At 44.1% G+C, this 17,695-nt stretch overlaps 1 protein-coding gene across 3 annotated transcripts in view; it reads right to left on the reverse strand.

Annotated features, from left to right (window-relative positions):
• FRMD4B (FERM domain containing 4B) overlaps positions 1 to 17,695 on the reverse strand; it is a 192,981-nt gene that overhangs the window by 14,871 nt on the left and 160,415 nt on the right. For all 3 annotated transcript variants that reach the window (XM_026650244.2, XM_026650243.2, XM_026650242.2), the window contains 5 exons: positions 3,373 to 3,449; positions 1,998 to 2,136; positions 1,358 to 1,499; positions 679 to 812; positions 476 to 595 (listed from right to left, as the gene is read on the reverse strand). In XM_026650244.2, the coding sequence (XP_026506029.1) occupies positions 476 to 595; positions 679 to 812; positions 1,358 to 1,499; positions 1,998 to 2,136; positions 3,373 to 3,449 (612 nt within the window). The remainder of the gene's footprint in view (positions 1 to 475; positions 596 to 678; positions 813 to 1,357; positions 1,500 to 1,997; positions 2,137 to 3,372; positions 3,450 to 17,695) is intronic.

Below are 17,695 nucleotides of genomic sequence, written 5' to 3' on the forward strand. Positions count from 1 at the left end.
ATCCCTGCTGCCAGCGAAGGGTGCAATTTACAGCCCCATGCAGCTGCAGAGCACCGAATTATAGTGCTGGGTGATGTCTAGGCACTGAAGGACAGCACTTGCTCTCACTGAAGTCTATGGTAAAATCTCCACTGATGTCAATGATGCACGGTCGAGCTTGCTGTCTTTTGCCAGCCTCCCTTTGAAGTCAGTGAGAGCTTGGCTTCAGTAAGGGCAGCAGGATGGGACCCTAGCTGCGGAACTGGATAGTTTTACCCTTGGTTTTAGAGCAGACACATGCACACGCCAACCCCTGCCTGGTCCCAAACAGGGGTAACTTACAGCAGCCGATCCTTAATGTTTGCTACCTGAACTGACACATCAGGAACGTAAAACCACCAATCACTACCAGCAAGAGCCTGAGTATTAGACACTGTTTGAGTCCGGGCTTTGGCTGCCCTATGGGTAGTAAGCTGCCTGAAGTTGCTGTGCCTACCTCCTCGCTGGGAAGCAGGTTATCATCCAATTTGAATGCTGTGCCTACACGCCTTCTGACCTGAGGAGGTTTCTCTCCCACACTCAGAGGATACTCCTTTGGCATTTTGCCAGTCAGCTCCTGCGGAATGGAAAGGACGCTGGGTTATTAACCTGAGGGGGAGGTGTGCCAGCACTCCTCTGGAATTTAACAACAGTCCTCACCGCCTCCCGCAAGCAGATTTTCTTCAGCTCCTCGACTTTCTGCAGCAGCTTTTCTTGCAGCAGTTTTTCTTTCTTCTTTAGTTCCGTAATTTTCTCCTTCTTTTGCTCTTCACTGACCTCAGAATCTTGAGACCCTGAAGCAACGAGTTACCTTTAATGCGGATTCTGGGGGTAGACCCATTTCCTTCCTTGGCCTAGAACAAAGGGCCCAATCCTGATTTCCCAAAGCTGCCTAAGGAAGTTAAAGCACCAAATCCCACGGAAGTTCAGTGGGAGCTGGAGGTCCAATTTCCGATAACCCTAGCTGCTGTCCTCTCTCTCTCTCTCACACACACATGACAGAGTACATGTGCATAGAAGACACCAGGTCCACACTTTTAGATGCGCCTAGATTGTAGAGAATGCTATGGGTTTGCAGGTTCAATAAACAGGTATCAAAATTACGTATGGGATAAAAATATATGACACAGACACTATCCAGAATGCTCTTTTGTCTCTTCGCTTATTTACAAAAAAAATTGGTATGTTATGCTTATAAAATCAAATCTTTATAATCTGATCTATGTTAACATCTACTTCACCACAGCTACGAACGAATGGCATCGTTTTCTCCTTTATTGCACATAGGCCTCACAATTTTTTGACAGGACCTGCCGTTGGCTTGAAGCAAAAATGTTACCTGAAGAGATTAAACTGCCGTTGCTGGCCATAATAAGCTGATTCTTTGCCTCCAAAGTCACGAGTTTGGAAACCTTTGGTGTCCCCATCTCCGTCAGGTCCATTGCAATATCATCCAAACTTCTGGCTGAGGGAATTTTTGCCTGAAAGAGTTCAAACACAATCCTGCATCATCAAGTTACTTCTAACTAGCTTCAGAACAAAGGGTCATAGAGATGACATTTCACACTTCTCCTCATAGTAAATTAAGAGCGCATGCAACACCACCGTGTGGGATTTTACACTTTGCTTTCCATTCCTTGGCATTTTCCCCACAGTTTGGCTATCTCCATAAGGAAAACCCCTTTATTATTTGTATCCTGTTCAAAATGAACGTGGGAAAGAGGCCAGACACAGGGTAGATTAAACATTGAGCTGTGATAATTCCCCCATTTTGTGATTTCATTTCCACAGCTCTTAACTGGAGGCAGAATAATGTAGCTATAGCATTGTTATTTGATCTAACAGATCGCATAACAGCTACAAAGCCAATTCGTAGCCTTTCTTCCATGACTAGTTTATCTCTAGAACAATGCACATTGAAGTAGGTACAAGTACGGGAGTTGAAATTTTTGCTTATGGTAACATGTCTGGTAACTTACTTTGCTTTGTTTTCTGTCCAAGTAAAACTGGTGCTGACTGATTGCCATTACCCAGATGGATTTGATCAGGGAAGTGTTTGCATACCAGGTTTGCACTACAAGTCCGCTCTGTCCAAAGGTCCTTCTGGACACTGAAATTCTAAAGGGGTAAAAGAAATGCAGTCTGAGGTTGGTACCTTTTCGGTTTAAAATAAGAGCTGCCTTTTTCTGAACCAGGCAAGACCCAATACGCAGCCTGTGAGCTACGTCCTTTACTGAAGAAAAATCCTTCCTCACCATGTCTGCTGTTGCTATGCTGTCCCTGTTTATTACAGAACTGAATCACAGCCATAAAACCTCTCCTTTTTACAACACAGTGAGCTCAAAGGGAGGGGGCGGCTGCTCCTGCAGCTGAGATCAGAAGCAAAGGGATGGACATGTTATAAATCTACAATAGCGAATGGAATGCAGAGGGATCCTGAAGGGATGAGAGAGATGGTGCGGGATGTGCCAGGGGGAATGGAGGGGTATCCCAAAGCTTTCAGCACTTCAGTTATGGAAGGGAGCTGGAAGCAGATTGCTGGGTGCAAGCAGCATTGATGGAGAAGGGGGTGTGACGGGGGGGGAGGGGAGAGGGATGAAGGAAGATGGAAACAGAAACATCTTCAGGGCAAATTGTGGTCCTTTATGGAAGTGACTGTGAAACAAGTGCACGGAAGGGCAGCATTACTGTGAACTCACGTTCTGACTGGGTGCTCCCTCCAGCCCCCATGAACAGGCTGTGGGCTAAAGAGGCAGAAGTCACTGCTGGGCCAGAGACGTACATGAATTTATGGGAGTCATGCCCCCTGTCCTATGGGCCCTGCAATCCCTGTGACTCCAGCCACAGTGGAGTCAGCTGCCTCTCCCTGGGTTGTGAGGGGAGCTAAATAGGAGGAAAACTTCTCCTCTGCAGCTACTGCAATGCGTGTCTATAAGCATCCACTGGAGCTTACCAGAACCAGGTCCACAGAGTATGAGCGCGCCTGGGAACTGCCCATATGCAATTTGAAACAAATCTGAGAAACTGAGCAGCGTTATAAATACCCCTCAAAATTTCACCACACATTACAGATCAGTCCTGAGGCCCTTTTTGTGCCTTACCAGGAAACTATTTCTTATCATTAGTTACTGGAAACCACAGACCAGATCGGTGGCCCTTATACAGCCCTGTTCTGCTGCCCTGGACCTGAGGACTGGGCCCCATAACTCAAAGCGAAGAGGAAGATCAAAATTTTATGTCACAATGAAATCCTGGTCCATTGCAGCTCAATGAAACGAGAACTCAGTCGACACCAGGATTAACTGTCCAATGTCTAAAGGTTTTCAGTTACAACCACCACCATTCTGGTCTCACCTGCGCGGATCGTGAACTTCCACAGCAAATTTCTTTTCACGGAAATACAGATTTTCCAGCTGTTTCCATTGAAATAACTATGAGTAGGAGGAGAGAGAAAGAAACAAAATACAGTCACCCCAAGAATCACTGCTCTCTTTCCTCCATCATATTATTCATTCCAACCAAACCCGGGGGAGCTCATGCTACAGCTAAAGATTAACTGTGCCAAAAGTCACTGGTTATAAGATAAAAAGGACCCATAAAGCGAACTTACAATGTTTGCTATAAACAGTGTATTGTAAAGTGCAGATCTGAATTGTGCAAGCAGCTGCCTTTGCCAATAACACATTTCATCTTGTGGCTAAATGTTCGCGTCTAATCAAACTTTCTGTCTCGGGAGGAGTGCTAAAGTACTTTTTACTCTGATTAAACGAAGAAGCTAATATAAATCGTTGCACAGCAGAAGTGAGGTAAAATAATGTGTTCTTCTCCTTCTGGCCTTTGCTCCTCCAATCAGTCGTGGAGTGCACAGGGGAATAACAAAGCAACAACAGCTTTGGAAAAGACATGTTCTAGTCCTGGCACACGCTCAATGCAACCACTGGGTTTGGGGTTTTGAGAGATTTTTGGGTGGGATGGGGGAGAGACTGCACAGCACCCTGGAAGAGAGTCTGGGAGGAGCAACTTCAAATATCTCGCTCCTCTAAGCATTTCCTGAGCCTGTAGCTCCTTGGGGCAGGGAAAGATTTTTGTTCTGAGTTTGTACAGTACCTAGCACAATGGTGTCTGGTCCCTGACTGGGGCGCCTAGGTGCTACGGGAATACAGCTAATAAAGAAATGTGTAACCGCCGGCTGCGGACAAGAGAACTGTTCTCTAGGACAGCGTTTCCCAAGTCATGGGTTGCAACCCACCAGTCGGTCACAGGAAGGTTCTGGGCTTGGTGCGGAACAGGGGTTTGGAGAATGAGGCCTCCTCCCATGGTCACCAGCCAGCGGCAGCTCCTATCCTGCAGGGATGGGCCCTGCTGCTCGCTCCCCGGCATTGCAACCTGGTGCATGGGGTTGCAGCACCACTCCGGTTTCTCCCAGCCATCCCTCTGTCAGGGCTGCCGGGCCAAACTTGAGAAGCGCTGCGACCCTACGCGCCAGGTCACAATACCTACAGTGGGGAGCCAGGCAAGGCCCGAGGGTCAGGAGCCACTGGTGGGGGGTGGGCCTCCCCTCCATCTCAGGCTGGGATTAAAGTTGTGGTGCTGGTGCAGAGGGTGCTGCTGCGGGTGGTCAGTGCCCCCTCGATGGGGTGAGGAAGGAGGAGGAGAAGAAAGATGTTGGCCTATGATTTTGTGTCCCCCCCCGCCAAATTTGGGCCCTGAGTGGGTCACAAAAAAGACAAAATGCAGTTGCCTTAGTAATAAGTTTGGGAATCACTAGTCTAGGACAGCATAACCAGGGAGGCATTTTGCACCAGTGCCCTGAGATCTGCAGCCAGGGGGTCGGAATTCCCTATGGATCTTCTTACCCTACTCCTTCTGCATTCAGTCATTACCTGAGGGGATAATATAGCAGGTTTTGCATCCATTCAACATGGCACATTCTTAACATAGCTTTCACCCTGTGGTGGAATTTTGCGGCAGAAGGGGATGATTTTTTAATTTTCAGCAGTGACACCTGTGCAAAGCCAGTTAATGCCAGTGGGGTTACACAGGTGTCACTAAGTGCATAATCTGACAATGGAGTGGGACAGGTGTAGCCAAAGGTTTAATTTAGCCTGCAGACCCTCTCCTACTGAGATGGAAAGACTGTCAGAGCCCAGGCTGAGCGCAGGGCTGCAGTTGCGGGGGCAGGAGGAAGAGGAAGAAATCTTTTCATTTGCAAACTGAGCAACTTTGCTGTGAAAATCACCAAGACACAATGAACAAGAAACACCTCCTTCCAGAATATCACTAAGTCCAAAGTCCAAATATTTCCAAAGTCACTATTTCAGGCAGAACTGGGCTTTAAATTTCTTAGCCAATTAATCAAACATTTCATTCACCATCACATATAATATTACTGTTCATCTCTAGGTAATAGTTCAAATGTCACATCACTGTAAGACTCCATCTGTTAAACATACACAACATGAAGTAACGTCCAGGTTCATAAAGCTAAATATTACGTCCTGCTTCATTTTTAAGTGCACGTATCCCAGGTCATAAATCAAACATAATCCAGTTCACATGTTTGTAGAAAACTATGGGACGATTCTTTCAGTGACCTTTCACTCTACGGAATTCTGTTTTGCCACAACTTTTCTTTTCTTATTGTTAATAAACTCTGCTGTAATGAGAAATGACCCTTGGTTAAAAGAATCATTCACATTTGCAGATTACTGTTATGTTTTTAACAGTGCTGCTTAAGGGGAAATCTACTTATTGTTGTATTAAATTAACACAAAAAGCCCCCAGCCATAAAGAAATAGCTGGATTTTCTAAACTGGATTTTCTAAATGAATTCATTCTACCGAGAATATAAGTACTGCAATATCCCAGAACGCAGTGCACAGAGAGAGCTTGAACTCTGCGGCACCACAGCACTATTACATACGGTATCCCAGAAACTACATATACAGGAGCAGACAAATGCCCCTACTCCTCTCTGAAGAACGTCCATGCGCTGTCATATACTGCACCAACATTTTTACTAAGCATAGCCAGGATACAGAACTACTCAAAATGATACACTTGAATCTCCACACTTACCGAAAAAAGAACAGGAGTACTTGTGGCACCTTAGAGACTAACAAATTTATTAGAGCATAAGCTTTCGTGGGCTACAACCCACTTGTCACACTTACCGAGTTACAAAAAAATGTGCAATCTTGCTTCTCGTTTGTTTGGTGTATAATCCAATTGTTTCAAAAGCGAAGTTTAAAAAAGAAAAGATACCATTCCCCCCCCAGCCCCTTTCCCCCAGCAAGCAGCTTTCTGCTTCCCTCTGCTGCTGAATTTCAGCCTCCTAGGTGTAACTCTGGTTTCACAGGCTTAACTCCCACTGCTGACACATTGCTGACATCACCAGCTGTATCAGCAGCAACGCCTCCCCAATCCCACCCTCTCCCCACAGATAGCTAAACTCAGAACACAGGAGGAAGTTTCACAGAGGAGGGACATGCTTTAAGACAGCGGAACGCTGCAGACTTCATAGGGGATTTCCACTGAAGTGGCTTCAAATTCAGGCTCACTGGTGGCAGCTTTAAATGCACAATCCTACCACAGCCCTCATTCACCTCTGAAATGTAACAGGTTCTACAGGAAGAGTTGTGCTACATTCCAACTGCGCTTCCCGTCAGCTCAAGTCCCACACCCTGTAAAAAACGACGGGCATGCTTGAAATAAGAGCTCCCTGACGCACAGCCTCCCTCTCTGTCTTATCACTGACTAATGATGAATCCTGTCCCCTTTATCACTTCCCCTGGATTTTTTTTTTTTTTTTTTTTTTGGCAAGGCCACTGAATGCTCCCTGCATACCTGAAGGGTGTGGGAAGCCGAAGTGACTGACACAATCAAGAGACAACCTGTTCTACAAGAAAACCGTGCGAACAAGATGGGGTTTGGCATGTGATTAAGGTGCAATCCCCTCACCTCTGTGACTCTAAGCTCCAGAGAAAAGATTCTGGCCCCCACAAACAAACATGATCAAACTCCAATGTAAATATTGTCGGGGGGGGGCGGGGGGAGACACATGAATGGACTGCCAAACCCTGCTGTGCTTAGTGCAGTTAAGCATATCTGTACTAGTTAGGGCCCCCAGGTCCAGACCAGCCCCTGCTGTGCTCTGGAGAAGAAAATCTGAGAGATCCCCTCATGGAAACCCCACAGCCTTCTGGTGAGGGATGAGCTTTGTCTCCTTTCCTCCCCACTATGGAAAAGGCTGTGGGAGCTGCCTCAAAGCTCGAGGACCCCCAGGAATCCATAAAAGGGAAGATCCTGTACACAAGGCCCTGTACCCCATAATTCCTCTGGCCCGACTTCCCCATCCCACTTCCTGTCAGCATGGCTCCATTGCAGTCACACTACTAGATCCCAGTCCCCCAGTCACAACTGCCTCTGGGAGGCCCAGCTGAACAGGTAACAGAGGTGAGGGCTGCATTATTTTTTCCAAGGATTCTCTGTAGTGTTGGTGGGGGGCATAAGGGATCTGGACCTACGGAGAGGCCTCTGTGAGTGGGATGGAGCTGCAGAAGTGGCCCATCTTCCTGTTTTATGTAGCGGGGGACGGGAGGAGGTCCCATATGCAGATCTCACAAGTAGGATTTTCAGCCTAGAGATCTGTCATATTCTTCTATATTCATGTATGTTGACCCATCTTTTGCCAAATCTCTACTAATCTTGCTCACAAATGTAAGTAAGTTACACATTAGGGAAAATTACTCGGACAAGGTATTTTTGCCCCTATCATTCTGTAGAATTCGGTCTCTGATTGATATTTATTATGAAAAGACAATCCGCTACGTAAAATGGTGCCATATGAAGACACTTTTAGCCATTTACTATTTTTTGTAGACTCTCTTCTGTCTTCCCATAATGGAGAAATAGCATTTATAAATGGATTGTAGGGCTAGTGAGAAGTTTTGGTGAGACAGCCGTGGGGCATGGAGTTCGTTATTTAGCTCATTTCAGAGATGGCACGGGCAGTTTACATTGTTAGTTGGTCACGAGGGCTTGACCTTTTCCCCGTCCCCATATCTCCAAGTGTGTTTGCTCATTTTAAATGGTCTGGATATTGAGCGCTAAGATCAGCCAGCATGCAGGAATTAAAAGTTACAGCATTTCTTCTATTTAGTGCAGAAAGAGAGTTGCAGTTTAGACATCAAGTCTGTAAGCCAGGAGCTCCTAATTCTGCTACTGACTGTCTTTCTGTTTTGTGTTAATTCACTTGATCTGTCTGTGTCTCCGCTTACTACTCTGTAAATACTTAATGCACCTATCGCCCAAAGGTGTTTAAGGGTTAAATTAGTTAATAAAGTATTTTGAAGTTGAAAATTTTAAGTATTGCAGTATTATTATTGGCGTTATTGTACAGCCATTGGTGTGTGTAGAGGTTGTGTGTTGAGTGCTTTCAGAAGTACTAAATTCAATGTGAAGTCCCAGTGTTATAGTAACATTACAGTGAAAGTTCATACCACACAGTATTTGGCTTTACTAGAGCCATTGCCACATGTACTGTAAAAGTGTGTTAATAATATGCACTCCATATCAGCGATCTGAGATACAGCACCAAAGTCATTTCACTGCTTTTTGTGCATCACTCTTAACACTCATACGTTGTAATAGCAATATGCATTTTTTATTATGCGCCTGTATGACCAAACAAGTAGCAAATATTGTTGAGAACAGTAGTTCCTAGTAGTTCATAATCTATACGCAGTTGACATGTTTCTGTAGCATGCACTAATAGATATGTTGAGAAGTTTATGCTTGCATATGACTTTTGCTGTACTTGCTTTATGCTGCATCTATTGATATGAGAAATGCTGAAAATCAATAATTGTTTTGAAGGCTACAGTTTGCTGTACCAGGGATCTGTGGGTTCATGATATGTAGTTACAGCATATCATATTTTCAAATAACAACTAAGAAATAATATCCTGCTCGTTAATAACTCATATGACTAAACAATATACTCTCCTAGGGTCAGAAAAACTTAGCTACCTAAAGCTTTTTCTCTCCAAAACCATCACTTCTCTGAATTTTCTGTATGCATATTTAACACACACAGAGTTTTCCAATAGCTTTTAATCCTAAATGGTTTAAATAAAGCTAACTATGATGCCATACTGTCCTTTTAGAAAGACACGTGACTGTCTAGGTAATCACGGAATAAGGGTGGGCAAATAATATTTATATAGAGGAACTCAAAAATAAATAAGCAAATAAAATCTAATTATCTTCAATTACTGATGAGTAAAATAAGGTGTCTCATTGTTTTTTTTTAAAGCAGTAGAGACAGGCCATAAGGGATGGCCAGGAAAAGAAAGGCCACTGGGGACTGGAGAAAAATCAAAGGGAGTGAAACGGACTTGTACAAATGGCTTACAAATAAGTTTTTCCAGATCAGGGGCCAAATCCAGAGATCTATACTCCAGTAAACTCCCACTTCATAAATCCTTTCCCCACTATACCTGACCTAACTCTGTACAATCCTACCTACATTTTCACCTTTCCTAAAATATACATATAGCAAAATGGAAAGCGTCGCAAACCAATCTGGGAACTTCATACTGGCTTTTGAAGGCAGGAAGACCAATTAGAAATAATTAAAATGTTTTTGCAAACATTTTGCAATCTGTTTAAAGTGCCTTGCTCCTGGTACATGCACCTGAGATAAGAAGTGTTTATAAAAACTCTTCTCCATCCACTTAGATCATTCAAGACCCCCCATTAAGCTCAATGGGAGACATATGTGTGGTTCAAAGTGCAGAATTTGGCCCTGTAATGGTTTGTTAAAGACCTGAGAAGATCCTCAGAGATGCAAAGCTAGTTAGCAATGGTTAATTGTTCATAAGCACTAAGCAGGACTTCACTTATCAACAGCAACACCCGAAGGATTTCTTTGGGTCTATTTTTAACATACCTGCATTTCTATATCATTCTAAACCGGGTTACATTCATCAGTCTATGTTACAAGGCAGAAAAGAAAAACACTTAACTGAAAGTGAGTGGGAGAAGTAAGAATATTAAGAACATAAGGCTGGACATAATTGGGTCAGACAGGACCCCTGTCTCCTGTCTGAAAGTGGCCAGGGCCAGACGCTTCAGAGGGAATGAGCAGAACAGTGCAATTATTCCCCTGTCATCGAGGCCCAGCTTCCAACAGTTGGAGATTTAGGGATGCCCAGAGCATGGGGGAGCATCCTTGACCATCTTGGCTAATAGCCATTGATGGACCTCTCATCCACAAACTTATCTAGTTCTTTTTTGAACCTGGTGATACTTTTGGCCTTCACAACTTCCCTGGCCACCAGTTCCACAGGATGACTGTGCGTTGTGTGAAGAAATACTTGCTTATGTTAGTTTTTAACCTGCCGCCTATTAATTTCATTGGGTGACTCCTGGTTCTTGTATTATGTGAAGGGGTATCCTCATTTAATACCAGGCACGCATGTTCACTCATCTTAGTATTTAGACTTCTTGCATTTATATACAAGCACTTATTAAATTTGTCAGTATTTAGTTGTCTTCATGTGACGCAACTGAATGGGACTCTTTTTTGTTTCACTGTTTCTTTTCTGTGCCTACCTGTGCTTTAGCGACTTCTATCCTCTTCTCTTTACGAGGATACAGAGTATTCCCTTTAATAAATCCCCTAAGGAATGTCTGTGCACACCATGTGCTCTTCTGCATCTGTCAGCTGTCCCCCAGCCATTAGTTTAATAACTCCTCTACAACCTTTTAAATTTTACATGCCAACATAGGCGCCGAGTTCTGCTTGTGCTGGTGGGTTCTCGATCCCCCTCTATCCACGGCCCCGCCCCGACTCCACCCCTGCCCCACCCCCATTCCAACCCCTTCCCCAAAGTCCCTGCCCCAACTCTGCCCCCTCCCTGCCCCTATTCCGACTCCTTCCCCAAATCCCCTCCCCGGCCCCACCTCCTCCCCTGAGCACGCCACATTCCCGCTCCTCCCCCTCCCTCCCAGAGCTTGCTACCCCACCAAACAGCTGTTTGACGGTGGCAAGCGCTGGGAGGGAGGTGGAGGAGCGGGGATGCGGCACGCTCAGGGGCGGAGGCGGAGGAGGAGGTGACGTGGGGCGGGGGTGTGGGGCGGAGAGCTTGGCTGCCGGTGGGTGCATCATAGGAGTCGGCGCCTATGATGCCAACAATCTGGTTCCATTTTGGTTTAGGTGGAGCCCATCCTTCCTCCTTTCCCAAAAGGCTCCCCAGTTCCTAATAAACTTAAACCCCTCCTCCCTACACCATCCTCTTGTCCATGCATTGGGACCCTGCTGTTCTGCCTGTCTAACTGGCCCTGCACATGGAACTGGAAGCATTTCAGAGAATGCTAACATGGAGATCCTGGACTTTAATCTCTTACCTAGCAGCCTAAATTTGGCCTCTAGGACCTCTCTCCTACCGTTCCCTAGGTCACTGGTAGCTACATGTACCACAACCACCAGCTCCTCCTCAGCACTGCATAGACGTCTATCTAGATGTCTCAATCGATCCGCAACCTTCGCACCCTGCAGGCAATTCACCATGCGGTTCTCCCACTCATCACAAACCCAACTACCTGTATTTCTAATAATCAAACATATCCTAGGTATATACGAAAAACATCACGGAATCATCAGGACATATTATGAAACAATAATCCTATACAGAAATATACCATTCATTAGATTCTTCTTTGTATGAAGCCCCATATCAGGCAGATGGGCTCTCCAGATTGTTCATACAAAACTACTCTACTGTATTATTTCTATAGCAGTAGCACCCATAAGTAATTTAGCAGGACCCGAATGTGTTGTATAGACACAGAACAAAAAGACAGTCTCTGTCTCAAAGAGCTTACAATCTAAATCTGATTTTCCTACTTCAGGGAAATTTATGGCAACAAATGAGGAATAGCCCCAAAATTCATATTCAGATCTGGAGCTGAACTCTGGGGCTTTGTTTATAGGACAGATCTTTTCTGAGCTGGCTAAATGCTCAGGGGGAAATGTGCCATAAGAATGAGGGAGGAGTTACATACAGTAGAACTTCAGAGTTACGAACACCAGAGTTACAAACTGACCAGTCAACCACATACCTTATTTGGAACCGGAAGTACAGAGTCAGGCAGCAGCAGAGACCAAAACAAAAAACAACCCCCTCCCCCCCAAACAAATACAACAAAAAATAAAAGCAAATTTAGTGTTAAAAATTTTAAAAAAATAAAGGGAAAGCAGCATAAGGATTTTCCTTCTACACAGTAAAGTTTCAAAACTGTATTAAGTCAATGTTCAGTTGTAAACTTTTGAAAAACAACCATAATGTTTTGTTCAGAGTTACAAACATTTCAGAGTTATGAACAACCCCCATTCCTATGGTGTTCATACCTCTAAGATTCTACTATACAGGTAATGCAATAAGCCATAAACTCATAAAAGTTAGGATTAGTTCAAGAGAAATGTGTTTAATCTAAATCAGCCATGTAGCCTCAACAGGTGGGAAACAGAGAGGGAGGGAAGGAGAAAGAATCAGCCTTTGTGTACCCTGGTGGAAAACACAACTGCGGTCGATTTATGCCTGCTTATGACTGGGCAGAGTCTGGCTCATTGTGCATGCACTTGTGTGGGTTACAAATCATTTGTCCACTGAAGCTTCTAAAGGAAGCTTTTCATATAATGAAGATGCTGGGTAGAGGCTCTATGAGAGGTGGTCATTTCTGATCCGGAAAAACTCTGATTATAGACCACACTGTTGTACCAATTTAAAGGAAGTGATGCCTTTGCAAGGGAAGTGGTCGTTTTTGGCAATATTTGATAGTCACTTAAATGCAAAACAGTCTGTGATGAAGCAACTAAAATTAGGGATGTTGTAGAACATGTGTACGTCAGCCAATGATCCACGCAACCAGACTGTGCTATACAGCTTTGGAGAAAATGAAATCATTGTATACAATTGTTAATTTTATTTTTTCTCTGTAAGAAACTTCATCAGAAGAATGGATGCAATTGCATGGTAAAACAAATGGATTAACATCATCCTCAGCAAACATTACATTTTCTAGGCAGAAATATTTGCTTGAAAGAAACCTTTAAAAGTCATATAACTGATTTATTACTATGAAAAGTTAGAAGAAACTCTCCACTAGATCTTCTGCTATTATTTCTGAAACAGATCCAGACTTCAAGAAGTGCCAGTGGTACTTGGATTAAAACTGAGATAGCATGATGGTGAATCACACCCTAGACTTGTGCTTTTATTGGACTACTTTTTTATTTATTATTAATGGTTTATTTCTATCATGGTAGCACTTTGGAACCCCAGACCTGAACCAGGACTTCAGTGTGCTAGGCACTGTACAAACTCAAAACAAAGACATTGCCTGTGTGACAGGGCATGCCTATCACATGCCTGCCCCTTTCCAAAAACAGAGGCCGCTCTGAGACCTTCTTGCTTGTCTCAATACCTCCACCAGTGCATATCGGGACATCCACCTTGGCACTGTTTTCCAGCTTTCTGGTCCCTTCTCCAAAATGGGGTAGGACCTGAGGGGCGTCTACTCAGAGAACTCACCTTGTCAGCCTCTCCTAGCCTTTCACTCACCTTTTCTCTCTCTCTCTCTCTCCACCCCACCCCTTTTTTTTTTTTTTAAGCATTTCCTTCCTATTTTTCCTTTCCTCTTTTTAAACCTCTTGCCTGTTTATTGGCTAATTAGTTGATTAACTTCCTTACCCCAGTCTGGCCTGGTAATCAGGCACACCCCTGGCCAATTAGGCCTCCTCACAGGAACCAGGGTCCATCTCTCAGCACTCCGTCACACGGCTTACAATCCAAGTATAAGATGAGAGACAACAGGTGGATACAGACAGATGGGGGAGTATAAAGAAGCAATGAGACATATTAATTGAAGAAAAACCCTGAAATAATAGAGTGGTCAATCAGGCCCGAAGTGCTGAAGAAAAGCAAATTTACTTGAACATTTTCTATACAAGGCTGATGGCAATGTTCCAGGCATGCTGGACTTCGTGGCGAGAGCCCATTTTGGGGGAGAAATATTTACCAGAAGTTTCTAGGAGGCAATTTACTTAATGCACCTATCAGTCTTTTCTGCCTATAGCTTTCTTCAAGAAAATGGCTGGGTGATTCCCCAGATCATCTTAATGGGGAGTGAAAATCTGAAGACTCAAAACATAAAACTTCTAGCTTTGAGAGCTCTGTGATTAGTTCGGCCAAGCACAGCTATTGAATAACAAGGTGCACAGTATAATTCTGGGGCTGAGCTGAGGACATTTTTATTGGACTTGGCCAGAACCATATTATCCTCACAATTACGGAGGCTGGAATCCTTAGGCTCTTTGGTTTTTAATACACTGTAAGTGATCATTTGCACAGGTCAGTGGTGCATGGAATGTGCCGATTACATCCTTTTTGTTTTAAGCATCTCATCTGCTGGTACATGTTTTCTCCTTTCAAAAGAAAATCAGAAAACATATTCAAAGTAGTTTGTGTGTGCACATGAGAATTAATATCCTTCTCCAACCTTATTCACCAGATGGGATCCTACAATTGGACATTGGGTTTTATAACTAATGTTGTGCTGGTAACTCAGGGAGAGTGAGTTTCTGTATATTAAACCCTTAGTCAGAAGGAGAGATTTACAGAACTTTTTCTACCGACGAAGTATTTTTTCTAATGTCTCAGAAAATCAAACCATGGTCTCACTTGTTTTACCCTCCTGGTAAAATCCACAGAAATTTTGCAACAACCAAGCAAACCAACATAAAACAAGTGTGTCCTTGGAGGGCTGAAGCTCAAACAACAGTCTGCATCTGGAAGTCACTGCTTTTCATAGAATAGTCTTATTACAAGCTCTGTGTTTACTTTCAGTCAGTATCTGGATTCTAAATCAAAGGCTTCCCCTGGGTGAGAAACACACAAAGCAAATGGGATCTTTGCATAATTAGAATAGCCTGCTGAGAATTCAGTGCCAATACTATTGTATTCTGAACAGCTGAACAATGCAGGACAGAAAATGTATATTAAGAAATAGTTCTATAAGAGAAAACATGCAGCATCAAGATTTAGATACCTTTTACTTCATTTTGTAAATACCTATGATAAGCATTATCCATTTTCAAAGCCAGTATGCTTTAACAATGCTATTGTGTGGTGAAGGAAATTGACATTGAAATATCTGTAGCTTTAATACAACTCCATAATTAGATTCATTTTTTCTATTTAGGCATTAGGACTACATTAAGTACTGTAACTTGAATACAGGAATAGGACAGAGCAGGAGAAAACTTAGCTGAACTTACTTACTTTTTGACTAATGTTGCTATTATCTTTTCAAATTTCCGTTCTCATTTGATCACCATACAGTGGTTTATTACAGCACATAATGGAATCTAGATTCATTTTCAGACACAAAGGCAGCCCAAACCACTTTACATATTAATCAGCTGGATGCTGTTGTAGGCAAATGAAGATTCATCCTGTATACTAAATGGGCGCATAGGGCTTTGGACATTAAAACCTGTTTTATTTAGAAAAGGAACGCTGGCCAGGATACCAGTGTTCTCGTCTAATCTATTCAACAAGGATTCTGGAATGGGAACAACATCTTAAATAACATCTGGACAATCAACAAAGATGAGCAGAATGCACCTTACTTTACCATATGAACTGAAGAGAGGCTGGTACCATAATACAGTGGTCTCCAAAATGGGGTGCCGTGCACCTCCAAAGAGGATCCTTGGAGGTGCGCGGCAGGAGGAGCGTTTTTTGGTTTTTTTTGCTTCGACAGTTCAGGCGGAAGTCCGAGCGGCTTTTTTTTTTTTTTTTTTTTTTTTTTGGTAGAGCCGGCGCAGCAGGGGTTGCATGCTCAAAAATTTTTTACTGATATGGGTGTGCAATCAAAAAAGTTTGGAGACCACTGCCATAATAGGACAGCAGCATTAATCCTGGGCATGAGTTTAAACCTGGATGTGGGTTCTGAAGCCATGGATCGTATGTCCTAATGATCTTATGTTCCAGACCACTTATCACCTGAGTCATACGGACACTATAGTGTGTAGCCAGTATGGAGTCCATTGCCTCTCATTCGTGAAAATTGCCTTGGTCTTCGGAGATGACAGCAAGAACGATACTTTCAAAAAAACAAACCACCAGGGCTGGCTCCAGGCACCAGCCCAGCAAGCAGGTGCTTGGGGTGGCCAACGGAGAGGGGCGGCACGTCCGGCTCTTCGGCGGCGGGTCCCTCAGTCCCTCTCGGAGGGAAGGACCAGCCGCCGAATTGCCACCGAAGACTGAAGTGGCGGCGGTAGAGCTGATCGCGATCACAGCTTTTTTTTTTTTTTTGCTGCTTGGGGCGGCAAAAACCCTGGAGCCGGCCCTGCAAACAACCAAACCCCACTTGTCCATTGTCAGCATATCGCAGCACTGGAGCAGAATGATTCCCTCAGCTTCCCCTGCAGCCAGTGACAAAACTGTCACTAACTTCAGTGGGGCAAGATGGGCTTTTAAGAGAAGGGACCATTTTAGCTTCAAACTACTTCCAATCATAATCAATATATCGGTAGTAACTGACATGTGGGTGTGCGTGTGTGTGAAGAAACAACCCCGGATAGTTGGTGGGGCTGGAAAGCCTTCCTCAGATGAGGCGTTCCTTCAGGAACAGTCCCATTAACTTTAACAGGACTGCTCACATGAAGACTGGGCCCTTGATGACAAACTATGGTTCTGGCCAGGTCAACACTCGTGCAAATGGGTAGCCCGCTTTATGGGACTGCTCACATGGGTAACATTACAGGCATAAGCGTCGGCCAGACTGCAGATTAAATATGTAGAGATTATTTCATCCATCTTTGTTTCAGAAGGTGCTTTCAGTGAGGGGCTCTTAACTCTGGATCTCACTCGCCTTGCTGATCCAGTCTATTGACCTTCAGTATGCAGTAGGGCTCATGTATTTACACATGGCCTTTTCTGCCTAGAGCTATTTGGGTGGCCTGAGATTCCCATATTTAAGGAGGAGGGTTTTTCATTGTCCTTTCGTTGGTATTGTGTCAATCCGAGTGGGTCTACAAGTTAATGTGTTTTTCAATTGGAGAGTTTCTGATGAGTGCATGTTATCAATGGAAAACAATATTAAATAAAACAAAGGCAGCCATCAATAGCAGTGGCCTTTACAGAATGTGGAGTACAGGAATAGGCAGAATTCAATTACTGTGTTGGGACTTAGCCAGCACGCTGGGGATAACAAGGTAGACTCCTGCTAAAAGTGCCAGACCTGAAACCTCAGAAGCTTTCCAGCCCCAGCAAGTATCTGTAGATGTTTGTACACCAAACAATCGTAGGTCTTGTCTACACGACAGGGGAAATTCGAGCTAAGCAAAGCAATTAGTTACGTGAATAGCGTACCTCAAATCGACATAGCTTAGATCTACTTACCGCAGGGTCCACACTACACGATGTCGATGGGAGAGTGTCTCCTGTCGACTCCCCTTACTCTTCTCGATTCGGTGGAGTACAGGAGTCGATGGGAGAGCGATCTGCAGTCGATATAGCGGGTCTTCACTAGACCCACTAAATCGACCGTCGATGCATCGATCGCCGCTAGTGGATCCCCCGGTAAGTGTAGACAAGCCCACATA

The sequence above is a fragment of the Terrapene carolina genome, unplaced genomic scaffold, assembly GCF_002925995.2.
Source record: "Terrapene carolina triunguis isolate 2854851 unplaced genomic scaffold, T_m_triunguis-2.0 Scaffold89, whole genome shotgun sequence".
Lineage (NCBI taxonomy): Eukaryota > Metazoa > Chordata > Testudines > Emydidae > Terrapene > Terrapene triunguis.